We start from the raw sequence: 14,614 nt of genomic DNA, 5'->3' as shown, positions 1-14,614 counted from the left end.
TACAGACATGAGCCATTGAGCCCAGACCTTTCTTCAGAATTTCATGAGTAGAAGATTCATTCTTACTGTACATCTTAGTAACCTTGGAATATGAGTTTTTTCTTTTCTTAACTTTCACCTGTTCACTTAAAGAAGGCATTTTCTGGCTTTTCTTTGGATATTTAAAATGCCGACATCATTACTCTTATGCTTTGGAGGTCATTAAGTAAAATAAGGGTGACTCAAATACAGGCACTACAAGACTGCCAACAGTTGATCTAAGAATCAAGATGACTACTAGGTGACTAACCGGTGGGTAGTGTAGACGGTGTAGATACACTACTATATCCACAGTATGTATCTACACTGCATAAAGGGATGATTCATGCCCAGGACAGAAGCAGCATAAGATTGCAAGATTTCACCTCATTACTCAGAACAGCATACAATTTAAAACTTATGGATTATTTCTGGAATTTTCCATTTAATATTTTCAGACCACAGGTAACTGAAACAGCAGGAAGCGAAACTATGGATATGAAGGGACTACTGTAAATGTTTTAGTATCACTTTTAGATGCCATACACTAATTAAGACACAATTGTGGATGAGGGTATTACAGAAGAGCCTGACTGACTGGTCTCAAGTTCCTCCCCATTCCCTTTTTGTCTCCTCAGAGATCAACGGTTTGCCTCATGAGCCCCAGTGACTCTATAGCATAGAGGGTTCCCAGAGCCCTCTACGTACCTTCAGTTGTATCACACAAATTGTAAGTGTGAGTGCCGGGTCATCTTTAACTCCCCAGCAACTACTACATTTATGTTAAGTGGGACTGTGGAAAAGTGTCAACATAATTTTCACTTGAGGTAACTAAGAATCAGCTGTTTCTTTTCCTTTTTCCTTTCCTTTATTTAGAGACGGGGTCTCACTCTGTTGCCCAGGCTGATGCACAGTAGCAGGATCACAGCTCACTGCAGCCTCAAACTCCTGGGTGATCTTCCCACCTCAGCCTCCTGAGTATCTGGGACTAAAGGAACTCACCACCATGCCCAACTAATTTTTTTATTTTTTATTTTGTAGAGATGGGGTTCTAACTACATTGACTAGGCTGGTCTTGAACTCTTGGCTTCAAGCAATCTTCCTGCCTCGGCCTCTCAAAGTGCTGGGATTACAGGTGTGAGCCACCACACCCAGCCAAAAATTTATATTTTAAAGTAAGTATTACCTTCATAGTTGAAGAACATCATAATTAAAATCTTAAATAAGATGCCCAACTTCCATTTATTTAAAAAAAAAATCTGCCAAGCTTATCCAAAATAAAAGCAACTGTGGCATACAGCCTTCCTATATCAAGTCTGGTACCTGGGCCTGCTGCAATGACATCTCCTGAGAGCTGATTAGGAATGCAAAATCTCTCAGGCCCTACTCCAGACCTATTCAAAGTCAGTATTTTAACAAGATCCCCTGAATTGATCTGAATTCATGATAAAATCTGAGAAGTACTGGTTTATAAGAAATCACTTGACACAGTCTGAACATCAGTTCAAGATCCACATAAAAAACAAAAATATGGGCTGCACATGGTAGCTCACGCCTGTAATCCCAGCACTTTGGGAGGCCGAGGCAGGCAGATCACCTGAGGTTAGGAGTTCGAGACCAACCTGATCAACATGGAGAAACCCCATCTACTAAAAACACAAAATTAGCCGGGCCTGTGGTACATGCCTGTAACCCCAGCTACTCGGGAGGCTGAGCAGGAGAATTGCTTGAACCTAAGAGGTGGAGGCTGCAGTGAGCCAATACTGCACCACTGCACTCCAGCCTGGGCAACAAGAGTGAAACTGTGTCTCAGAAAAAAAGATACGAGCTAGGTGACTTAAGTAGCTTGCTTAATCTATCTGAATCTCAGTTTAACTGTAATAAGACACATTATTTTGAGATTGAACTTATCTGCAGATGTAAAATTGTAAACTGCTCTACAATATAACAAATTATTAGTTCTTAGTTGTCAGTCTTAACATGATGACATGCTGAAAAGTCAACGACTTGCTTAAGTATATAAATAATCCCAGGGCAATCAATGCTATTTCTCCAACCTTCTCGGAGTAACCGAGGATAAGACAGGTAGGGAGATGGGAGGGAATGGACCCCAAACTACACACAGTAGATACCTCTTGGGAGGGTAGTTATTTGGGGGTATGGGGGTAAAAGGAGACTTTTACATTTCGTTCTGTATCTTTTATGATTCATAAATTGTTTTTGGTTTTCTCAAAGATTGCTACAGTTATTTGCTGCTGTTTAAAATAAGTCCAAGAGGCTGGTCGCAGTGGCTCAAGCCTGTAATCCCAGCACTTTGGGAGGCCGAGGCAGGCGGATCACAAGGTCAAGAGATCGAGACCATCCTGGCCAACATGGTGAAACCCCATCTCTACTGAAAATACAAAAATTAGCTGGGCATGGTGGCGGGCACCTGTAGTCCCAGCTACAAGGGAGACTGAGGCAGGACAATCACTTGAACCCGGGAGGCGGAGGTTGCAGTAAGCCGAGATTGCACCACTGCACTCCAGCCTGGCGACAGAGCAAGACTCCATCTCAAAAAATAAATAAATAAATAAATAAATAAATAAATTACAATAAATCCAAGATAGGAGGAGGGCAGGAGTTAGGATCCCATCCCCACTCAATGAAGCACCAATGAATTGGCCTCATTTTAGTCCTTCCTCCATGGCAGATCCAAGCCACAGGGAAGGCAGCAAACAGAGGTGGTTGTGAGAAGGTGCCCAGGCAGTGGAGGCTGTTACACACGACTCACTAGCCATTCCAAAGACAGCAGAGAGGGGACCCAGAGGGGCTGCTTATTTCTCGTGAGAGAACCACAGGTGCATCTATGATACTGGCATCACATCTCCCCAGTGCTGGGATCCCCAGTGGATGTGCACCACCAGTGCCATCATTAGCACCCCCTCTCCCTCCTTGCGGAAACTGCTGCAGGAAGGAGCACTGTGGGGACAAAGCTGACGCTGGCTTCCAGGTGGTTGCCTACTCCCACCTATTTTCTTCCAGCACAAAATTTGCTAATCATGAAAATATTTCATAGTGACTTGTTAAATGCCCCTCTTCTAACAAATCTTTTTTTTTTTCTTTTTTGAGACAGAGTCTAGCTCTGTCGCTCAGGCTGGAGTGCAGTGACACAAACTCAGCTCACTGTAGCCTCTATCTCCCAAGTTCAAGCAATTCTTGTGCCTCAGCCTCCCGAGTAGCTGGGATTACAGGCGCATGCCACAACCCCCGGCTTTTTTTTTTTTTTGAGACAGTTTCGCTCTCGTTGCCCAGGATGGAGTGCAATGGCGTGATCTCCGCTCACTGCAACCTCCACCCTCCCGGGTTTAAACGATTCTCCTGCCTCAGCCTCCCGAGGAGCTAGGATTACAGGCATGCACCACCAAGCCCAGCTAATTTTTGTATTTTTAGTAGAGACGAAGCTCACCATGTTGGTCAGCCTGGGCAACATAGCAAGACGCAACCTCAAAAAAAAAAAAACAAAAATTTAGGCTGTTTTCAAACGAATGTTTAGTCCATTTTGCTCTTAGCACTCTAGGTTAATCATTAGGGAAATTACTTATCACAGTATAAATATTATTGTATGTTTGAATACAACATTGAACTCTGCTGAAGACGAAGACTCCAGGACCAATTTGACCATGATTTATCAGGTTCATTATATGTATACTGCTGGCTGAAAACATATTAAAAATAGGTTTTTCCTATAGCAAGAGTCAGCAAAAACTTCAACCAAACTCACAAAACAGAGAGAGCATACAATCTTCTTCCCTGGTCTAACTCTACTTTTATTCTATATGCCTTTCAAAATCCTATTGCTGATTACATGAAATACTCAACCGTCTCATGTTTTACATTAAGGAATTATGAAGAATCTTACATCCTTTGGGTGAGCTTTTCATAGACATAAAACACAAATCATGTTTTACAATAATTATAATACTACCTTTATAAGGTAAAACCTCTTTTAGTAAATGTTACCTTAATGAGCACTCGCTAAAAAAAAAAAAAAAAAAAAAAAATTCCCTACCGGATCCCCTCAATTAATTAGACAGAAAATGAGGGACTATGTTAAGACAAAGCCTTGGTCCTAAGGAGCTCTAATGGGCGAGAGACAGAGATGTTAATAAACTGAAGCTAAAAAGTGAACTACAATCTGAACTATCTGATCAGAAAAAAATAAAAAATGAAGTGGACAACATAAATTAAGTATAACTGGAAAAGTATACAAAAGCCTCTATGATCACCACACAAAGTAACTAGCACACATAATTTGAAGAAACACCAACCTTTAAGTAGACAACAGATATTTTATTGAATAATACTAGTTAAACACTATCTTAGTATCATTCAAGAGAATGTCTACTGGCCGGGCACGGTGGCTCACACCTGTAATCCCAGTACTTTGGGAGGTCGCAGTGGGCGAGTCACTTGAGGCCAGAAGTTCGAGACCAGCCTGGTCAACATGGTAAAACCCCATCTCTACCAAAAGTACAAAAATTAACCGGTGTGGTGGCACACGCCTGTAATCCCAACTACCTAGGAGGCTGAGGCACTAGAATTGCTTGAACCTGGGAGGCAGAGGTGAGATCACGCCACTCATTGCATTGAGCCGAGACTGTACGCCAGCCTGGGTGACAGAGCGAGACTCTGACTTTAAAAAAAAAAAAAAAAAAGTCCGGGCGGGGTGGCTCATGCCTGTAATCCCAGCACTCTAGGAGGCCGAGGCAGGCGGATCACCTGAGGTCAAGAGTTTGAGGAAAGCCTGACCAATATGATGAAACCCCATCTCTACAAAAAACACAAGAACTAGCCGGCCAGGACTGAGTGCAGTGGCTCACGCCTGTAATCTCAGCACTTTAGGAGGCTGAGGCAGGCGGATCACAAGGTCAGGAGATCGAGACCATCCTGGCTAACACGGTGAAACCCTGTCTCTATTAAAAATACAAAAAATTAGCTGGCTGTGGTGGTGGGCACCTGTAGTCCCAGCTACTCGGGAGGCTGAGGCAGGAGAATGGCATGAACCTGGGAGGTGGAGCTTGCAGTGAGCCGAGATCGCACCACTGCATTCCAGCCTGGGCGACAGAGCAAGACTCCGTCTCAAAATAAATAAATAAATAAAATTAAAAATTAAATAATAATAATAAAACAGAGAATGTCTACTTCCCTCCAATGGGGGGAAATGCTGTATAAGTCAGAGGTCTATACAGCAGGTGACCTGAACAGGTCACTTTCTAAATAAATGGCTTTTGTGACTGACACTTTGTTGTATACCTGAGAAGGTAGTGTATGGAAGAACTAAGTTTTAGGAAAGTGGGTAATCCACCATTCCAAGTCAGGTTCCACCATTAACTAAGTTACTTAACCATTCTGAGCCTAAATGTCTTCATATATAAAACAGGGATGATACCAACGGGCTACTGCAAAAAATAAATAAGTTTAATGTAATTAAGACAGATGCCCCCGGCCGGGCACGGTGGCTCATGCCTGTAATCCCAGCACTCTGGGAGGCCAAGGAGAGCAGATCACAAGGTCAGGAGTTTGAGACCAACCTGGCCAACATAGTGAAACCCTGTCTCTACTAAAAATACAAAAATTAGCCAGCTGTGGTAGCACACACCTGTAGTCCCAGCTACTGAGGAGGCTGAGGCAACAAAATTGCGTGAATCCAGGAGGTGGAGGTTGCAGTGAGCCAAGACTACGCAACTGCACTCCAGCCTGGGGCAACAGAGCGAGACTCCGTCTCAAAAAAAAAAAAAAAAGAAAAGAAAAGATGGATGCCCCCCTCCATACCTCTTCCATGCAGTTATTCCTTGGGGGCACACAAAGCCAACTACTAGCTGGGTGCAGTGGCTTGTGACTATAATCCCAGCACTTTGGAAGGCCAAAGCGGGAGGATGGCTCGAGCCCAGACGCTTAAGGATGCAGTGAGCTATGATTGTGACACTGCACTCCAGCCTGGGTATCAGAGCAAGACTCTGTCTCTTAAGTAAAAAATAAATAAAAATAAAAATAGGCACTTGGTCTCAAGTCACCCGCTTGGCCCTCTTCCAAGTGTACTAAAAAATAAATAAATAAATCCCTTTTTAAAAAAAACAAAACCAAAAAACTTACAAAGTATCTACTATTACAGAAGGCTCCATAACTGGATATTGCAGGAGATAAGCAGGTTACAGGTGCTACCCTCAAGGACTTTACAATCCTGAGAGGTTAAGATAAATACAGAAAAAATATTGACACATTTCACACACAGAAGAAAGATGTTTAAACTTAAGAGATCCTCATCACTTCAGACATATTTCTCCTATAGTCACATCACTTATATACCATTTATAATGTAATCTCCTAGAGTGTGACAACTTAATACCTACCACTATGCTTGTGTACGCAAACACAGGAAGGTAAGAAGGAAGGGAGGGAGTGAAGTAGTAGTCCAATTAAATGCTATATACTAATTTGCAAATTCTAAGTGTATCTCACTTCCAAAATACAGGAAGTTTCCTAAGGTGCTTTTAGGAGGCACAGGGAAGGCAAGGTAGATAGGGTAAGGCAGGAAAAGTTAGAAGGAAGGAAATAATCATCTTTTAAAAATACTTTCTTGGCTGGGTGCAGTGGCTCAAGCCTGTAATCCCAACACTGTGGAAGGCTGGGGTGGGAGAATTATTTGAGCTCAAGAGTTTGAGACCAGCCTGGGCAACACTGTCAGATTCCGTCTCTATTTTTTTTTTTTTCTTTTTTTTTGAGATGGAGTTTTGCTCTGTCACCCAGGCTGGAGGTCAGTAGCACGATCTTGGCTCACTGCAACCTCTGCCTCCTGTAGCCAGGACAGGCACCCGCCATCATGCTCAGCTAATTTTGGTATTTTGGTAGAGACTGGGTTTCACCATGTTGGCCAGGCTGGTCTCAAACTGCTGACCTCAGGTGATCCCCCAGCCTCAGCCTCCCAAAGTGCTGGGATTACAGGCGTGAGCCACTGTGCCCAGCCTGACCCTGTCTCTATTTTAAAAAATACTACTAGTTAATAATAATGAATAAAAATAAAATTTATTTATTTATTTATTTATTCATTCATTCATTCATTCATTTATTTTGAGACAGAGTTTTGCTCTTCTTGCCCAGGCTGGCATGCAATGGTGCGATCTCGGCTCACCGCAGCCTCCGCTTCCCGGGTTCAAGCGATTCTCCTGCCTCAGCCTCCCGAGTAGCTGGGATTATAGGGATGCACCACCACACCCAGCTAATTTTTTGTATTTTTAGTAGAGACAGGGTTTCTCCATGTTGGTCAGGCTAGTCTCGAACTCCTGACCTCAGGTGATCCACCCACCTCAGCCTCCCAAAGTGCTGGGATTATAAGCATGAGCCACCACACACCCGGCCAATAAAATATTTTTTTTAATTCAAAAAAATGTAATTTTTTTAAGCTCATGATTTTAAATGTATTTTTCTAATAAATTATACTCCATTTAAAAATCACCAATACCTTAATGTTTCAATTATATAAGCTAATTAAAAATAAAGGCTGGGCGCGGTGGCTCACTTTGGAAGACCGAGGCAGGCAGATCACCTGAGGTCAGGAGTTCGAGACCAGCCTGCCCAACATGGAGAAACCCCATCTCTACTAAAAATACAAAATTAGCCAGGCATGGTGGCACATGCCCGTAATCCCAGCTACTGGGGAAGCTGAGGCAGGAGAATCACTTGAATCTGGGAGGCAGGGGCTGCGGTGAGCCGAGATCATGCCATTGCACTCCAGTCTGGGCAACAACAGTGGAACTCCATCTCAAAAATAATAAAAAATAAAATAAAAATAAAATTCAAACCTAAAATAGATGCTCTACTTCAGGAGTGGGCAAATTAATCACCTGCATCCTTTTTTTGTGGCTTTCACATTTTTAAAGAGTCGTAACAACAACAACCGGGCACAGTGGCTCATGCTTTTAGTTCCAGTACTTTTGGAAGCTGAGGCAGGCAGATCACTTGAGGTCAGGAGTTCGAGACCAGCCTAGCCAACATGGCAAAACCTCATCTCTACTAAAAATACAAAAATTAGCTGGGTGTGCTGGTGGGCACCTGTAATCCCAGCTACTTGGGAGGCTAAGGCAAGAGAATTGCTTGAACCCAGGAGGCAGAGGTTGCAGTGAGCTGAGATGCCATTGCACTCCAGCCTGGGCAACAGACGGAGCCTCTACCTCAAAAAATAAAAAATAAAAAGAGTTGTAACAATAACAACAAAGAACATGAGACTTAGTGTGTGCCCAGCAAAGTCTAAATTACAGTATCTCCCCGTATCTGAGGTTTCCATTACCTGCAGTACCATACAATAAGATTTTTTGTTGTTGTTTTTGAAACAGAGTTTCACTCTTGTTGCCCAGGCGGGAGTGCAATGGAGCAGTCTCAGCTCACTGCAACCTCCGCCTCCCAGGTTCAAGCGATTCTCCTGCCTCAGCCTCTCAAGTAGCTGGGATTACAGGCACCCACCACCATGCCCGGCTAATTTTTGTATTTTTAGTAGAGACAGGGTTTCACCTTTTTGGCCAGGCTGGTCTTGAACTCCTGACCTCAGATGATCCGCTTGCCTCGGCCTCCCAAAGTGCTGGGATTACAGGCATGAGCCACTGCGCCCAGCCTACAATAAGATATTTTGGAAGACTACATTTATATAACTTTTACTACAGTGTATTTTGTAATTGTACTATTTCATTATTGTTGTTGTTAATCTCTCACTGTGCCTAATTTATAAATTAAGCTTTATCATAGGTAGGTATGTATAGGAAAAACATAGTATATGTAAACGGTTCAGTACTATTGGGGGTTTTCAGGCATCCACTGGGTGTCTTGAACATATCCCCTAGAATAATGGAGGATTACTGCATTTACAGTGGCCCTGAAACCTCCCTTTACAGAAAAAGTTTGCCAACCTCTGTTCTATTTCATAATGGAATTTAAAGTCTCTTACTAAATTGAGCCAGGCGCGGTGGCTCATGCCTGTTATCCCACCTCAGCACTTTGGGAGGCTGAGGTGGGCAGATCAATTGAGGCCAGGAGTTCGAGAGCAGCCTGGCCAACATGGTGAAAATCCGTCTCTAGTAAAAAAAAAAAAAAAAAAAGAAAAGAAAAATTAGCCAGGTGTGGTGACGCATGCCTATAATCCCAGCTACTTGGTGGCTGAGGCACGAAAATCATTTGAACCTGGGAGGTAGAGGAAACAGTGAGCCAAGATCATGCCACTGCATTCCAGCCTGGGTGACAGAGCAAATAAATAAATAAATAAAGTCTCTTACTAAATTAAACACTTTGATACTTTTAAATTTACATTTAAAGCAATTTATTTGTTTTTGAAACAGGGTGTCACTCTGTTGCCGAGGCTGGAGTGCAGTGGCTCACTCAACAGCTCATTGCAGCCTCTATCTCCCAGGCTCAAGTGATCCTCCCAAGCAGCTCGAGCTTAGAGGAAGGCACCACCACGCCTGGCTAATATGTGTATTTTTTGTAGAGACAGAGTTTCGACATGTTGCCCAGGCTGGTCTGGAATTCCTGGGCTGAAGCTGGGATCAAATGATCTGCCTACCTCATCCTCCCAAAGTGTTGGGATTACAGGTGTGAGCCCGGCATACATTTAAGGCCAATTTAGGTGACTTTTTCTCTTTTCTCTCCACTTCCCACTCCTCTCCTCCCTGCCTAATTGTCTTTTGGCTTACAAGCCACTTCACATACAAGTATTTATGCACATGTTTATTACAATATCCTGGGGTGGCAAAAAGAAAACCAGTGGCTCTGTCTAACTTTTGTTTAATAACAAGCATTCTAGCACAAACATTTTTCCAACAGTTAAGTTTAAGTTCCATAATGGATTAGTAAATCGGGCCTATGTTAACCAGAACCCATGACTTATGCCAACTTTTTCCATCTGTATATATCCACCATTGGGGGAAGGAAAGAGACTAACAGCTCCCAGTGCTAATTCAATAAACTGATTAAGAGTTGGCTGGAATAATATTCATCCAGCTTCAACAACAAAGATAAAGCAGGTATGAGATGGTGACTTAGAACTAAATGTGTGTCATTTAAAAGAATTAAACAGACTTTTTTTTTTTTTGAGACGGAGTCTCGCTCTGTCGCTCAAGCTAGAGTGCAGTGGTGCGATCTTGGCTCACTGCAACCTCTGCCCCAGGTTCAAGGGATTCTCCTGTCCCAGCCTCCCAAGTAGCTGGGATTACAGGCGTCTGCCACCACGCCCAGCTAATTTTTGTATTTTTTAGTAGAGGCAGCATTTCACCATGTTGGCAGAGCTGGTCTGGAGCTCCTGACCTCAAGTGAGCCGCCCACCTCGGCCTCCCAAAGTGCTGGGATTACAGGCGTGAGCCACGGGGCCAGGCCCAGAAATTTTGTTAAAAAGAATTAAATGTGTGGGACATCTGTGGATTTGACAGTAGGTTCTTCACCACTTATAGCACATGAAGTCAAGGTGTGGTGACACATTTAAGACTTTCAACAATAAAAATAAAGTGAAAAAAGAGGACACCTTATGCTCAAAACATCAAGGGTAAAAGAGATGGTGCAATCTAGTAACATCACAGAGGTATTCAGAAAATCTGGAAAGCAGTATAAACGTATCAGAATAACACATTAGAAAGTACTACGTTTTCAGAGCAACTAGAAATACGTGATAAGAGGGGAACAGACAGTATTAAAATCAACTTCCGAGGCAAGTAATACAAAAATAAAACATCCCTCTCCCTACATTGGAATGGAAAAGCTAGAAGCCTACTTTCCGTGAAACTATCAAACCTGAAAAGCAATTTGAGTCTAAACTTTGAGTCCTCTTTATTCTTCCCAAATAATTAAACATTCTGCAGAATAAATCAAAATTCAATACACATACTTTAAATAGATGAAGGAGTAAGACTTGAGGATTTTATTTGGGCTACCTTGTAGAATAGGACTATCTATAACTTACTCTGTATTTATAGAAACACTTTAATAAGAATACAGAATACTCTTATTCTTTAAGAATACAGGGCCAGGCCCAGTGGCTCACGCCTGTAATCCCAGCACTTTGGGAGGCCGTGGCGCATGGATCACCTGAGGTCAGGAGTTCGAGACGAGCCTGGTCAACATGATGAAACCCCGTCTCTACTAAAAATACAAAAAATTAGCTGGGCGTGGTGGCGCGCACCTGTAATCCCAGCTACTCAGGAGGCTGAGGCACGAGAATGTCTTGAACCCAGGAGGCGGAGGTTGCAGCGAGTCGAGATCGCACCATGCACTCCAGCCTGGGTAACAAGAGCGAAAAACTCCGTCTCAAAAAAAATAATAATAATACAGAATACAGAAACTCTTTAGTAAACAGATTATTCTTAAGTAGAGGCCACTAATCAACAATTTTGATTGTACTGCACCCACATGTCTGATACGAGACACTCATTAGAAAAGTATTTTTTCTATGCCAGAGTAAATTTTTTAGTCCTTAACGATAAATCCCTAAAAAGCAAACTAACAAACTTTAGCATTTGAATATCTTCGATGTGTTTTTTTTAAAGGAGTCGACACATTTAAAGTTTCCTTTACACACCTAAACTTTCTGTAAGGATTTTATTATAATTTCTAATAATAAAATTAGTACACCACCACCAATATAATCAACACACGAATACTTGTGTCATTAATTACAATACCAATTATTTAACATGAGAAAAGCCAGCCCTAAAAAGGTGGCTATGAAACCACTGGCATGCACTACGGGAGTGTTAATTCACACACAGGACTTATTAAGCATTTAAATTGCACATTACATTGGCTAAGTGCTTCATAATCATTTTATTAGCGGTTTCTAGTCCAAAACAACCCATGAAGAACTTTACAGAAGAGGAACCGAGGCCCAGGGAGGAACCAAAGAAAACCAAATTTTACCCTGGAGGAAATAACACCATTCTCTTAAAACGTGCCAGATACTTCTAATCACTTTTCATACGCAATATGAATTTTGTCAAAGTAATTAATTAAAGAATATGAAAAATACCAAGAAAACGTATTGAATTCTAACAAAGCGTCCGACTGCTTTAACAGTTAAATACTTGAGACTAACTACATTTCATCATATAGACACAACTATAAGGAAGTAAAATTCTCCCAAATGACAAACTTAGTGGCTAAATATAAGGGAGTTATTTTTGTTCGCACTTGCAAAAAGCAAACAAACAAAAAAGCGTAATCAAAGAAGCTCAACGAACAAGTTTAAAGTCAGGACCTGTAATAAGGAGTCAGAACCGTTACCAGAAAAAAAGAACCCAGCTCAAGTGGTGTAGTAGGGAGGAAGTTATTAATAAGTCAGAATCTGCTGCTGCTTAACAGGCTCAGCCAGTCCATCTTTCAGAAGATAATAGTTCTAACCAGAACTTGTGGTTTAATCAGTGCATATCTCAGCACCAGCAATGGATCACATCCAGTGTTTCTGAGGGTAACAAAAAACTTGAGCCGGCGCTAGATGTGGAGGAAAGTTCTTTCCTTGCCTCACTTAAACATCAATATGTCTTTTATCTTCGTGTTACATCTTAATGAGAAAGGACTATACTCTCACCCAGAGCACAGCTTCCCTGAGAGCTGTCCTAACCCCAGCCAGGTTCCTCAATCAGAGCCCATGAACCTAATTCCCTAGTCAGATCTCACCCAGCCAAGAGCCCCAGCCGGTACATCACTCTTCCTCACCCCCTCCCTGCTAACCTCCCAGGCCAATTCCGTGACCTACATCCCTACACCCTGCACAGAGCCCCAAACTCCGCACCCCTCATTATACTTCCGCCCCACTGACTTCCCAGTTAACCTTCGCCCCAGCCCCCACTCCATCTTTGTCTGGCTACCCCAAACGCGGCACCCCAGCGTTCCCCGACTCCCAACGGCAGCCCCTCCCCCACGCCGCCCCCCACCCTCCCGGCCTCGTCCCTGCCCCCACGCCCCCGGCCGGTCACCCCGGCTCCGCGCCTCCCCGGCTTCACCAGACCCGTCCCCTCCCCCGCTTCCTCCGTCCGCTCGTTCCCCTCCCCGCGGCCCTCCGCCCACGCCCACCCTGCAACAGCGGGCGCTCAGCTGGCCTTTCACCTTGTCCATGAGCTTCCAGCACTTCTCCACCATCTTCTTGTCCACCGTCCCCGGCGGGTGGGGGCTGAGGTGGTGGTGGTGGTGGTGGTGCGGCTGGAAGGCGTCCTTCATGAGCCCAATCAGGCCACCCGAACCCGAGCCCCCGGAGCCGCTGCCGCCCCCGGCCCCAGAGCTCTTCTTCACGTTGCCGGCCATGGCCTGGGCAGGGTCGGAGCCCAGGCGGGTCCGCCGGCTCGGCTCGACTGCGAGCGAGGGAGAGAAGCAGGGCGTGAAGGAGGGGCCTCTCCCGGCCGCCGCCGCCGCCGCCGCCGGCTATCCGGGCGGAGGGAGGAGCGGCCGTGGGGAGGGGAGTGGGCGGCGCCGGGAGTGCGCGGGACGCGCCCCTTCAGAGCGCGCGAGCCAGGGGCGGGCGCGGCGCGTCCCGGAGGCGGACCGGCTTACTGGAAAGCTCGGGGAAGCGGCCGGCCGCGGCCGGACTGGGCAGCGACGATCCCCGGGCCACCGGCTTCGAGCAGCTCGCGTGCCCACAGCTCCCGAAAAGCCGCGGCCAGGTTTCTGTGCCCGTCTCCCCCGCCCCTACGCCGGGGCGGGGCGGGGCCAGGCTGGGGCGGGGCCGGCGGAACCTTTGGGCCTGCGCCCTCTGCTGGAGAAACGGGGAAAGGAGCGGCGGGGGGTTGGGGAGTAGGTCCAAGGTGGAGTCTGCGCAGTAGCCAGAAACCAAGACTTCCATGCTCCTTGTGGGCGGGAGGTTGGCGCTTCTGGGGTGGGTCATGGGAATGTTTAAATTAAGACAGGTGGCGATGGAATGGAAGAGTCCTGATGTCAAGTCTTTCCCCACGCCTGACAAATGAGGAAATCGAGCTTAGAGTTATATGTTTATTTACACTGTGGGAGGATGGTGGGAGAAAAAGGAAAGTTATTTCTCCACCCCTTATTATTTTCAATTCTTCATTAAGACACGACCAAGGACAGGAATATGAATGCTGCGGCCCATTCCAGCCGGATTAGGCCCCAGAAAGGCTTGAGACACTCAAGCCAGGAGCTCTTCTTCCAGGCCCTTTGACCTCTTGAAAAGAAATCACTTCCTTTTTTTATTTTTTATTTTTATTTTTTTGGCTTGTGAAGACTAGTTACGTTTCTGGGAATTGAATCTCAAACATGTATTTAAGATTCTCCTACTCAGAGCATTGCACCACAGGTCGGCGCCGCCAGCATGAGGGCCCCCTCAGAAGCTGACCTGCTGCTGGCTCTGCCCGAGGGGGTTCTCTCTCCCGCCCAGGGAACAGAAACGCTGTTCCTGGTCACTTCCACTTCTCAGTCAGTTACACTTCTCTAATGTAAAAGTTCCGTTGGAAGAACTTTGAAAATAGGAACTTCCCTTCCAAAGAGGGAAGTGCCCTGCCCTAATTTACTAATTCTGAGCCTCGGTTTTGGGAGTTTGCAGACCCAGGTGTGTCAGTATCAGTTCCGCCTTCGATCC

At 44.8% G+C, this 14,614-nt stretch overlaps 1 protein-coding gene across 3 annotated transcripts in view; it reads right to left on the bottom strand.

Annotated features, from left to right (window-relative positions):
- Positions 1–13,752, bottom strand: part of CBL (Cbl proto-oncogene) — a 105,180-nt gene extending 91,428 nt beyond the window's left edge. Inside the window, exon 1 of one of the 3 annotated variants that reach the window (XM_001165648.6) lies at positions 13,135–13,752. In XM_001165648.6, coding sequence (XP_001165648.1) covers positions 13,135–13,329 — 195 coding nt within the window. In that variant the 5' untranslated portion in view covers positions 13,330–13,752. The remainder of the gene's footprint in view (positions 1–13,134) is intronic. The other 2 variants (XM_016922146.4, XM_063783474.1) reach the window with 2 other exon arrangements.
- Positions 13,753–14,614: the final 862 nt, after the last annotated feature.

This window comes from Pan troglodytes, chromosome 9 (genome assembly GCF_028858775.2).
Source record: "Pan troglodytes isolate AG18354 chromosome 9, NHGRI_mPanTro3-v2.0_pri, whole genome shotgun sequence".
Classification (NCBI taxonomy): domain Eukaryota; kingdom Metazoa; phylum Chordata; class Mammalia; order Primates; family Hominidae; genus Pan; species Pan troglodytes.
The sequence above is the reverse complement of the archived record's forward strand: the minus strand, read 5'-3'. Positions and strand labels throughout refer to the sequence as shown.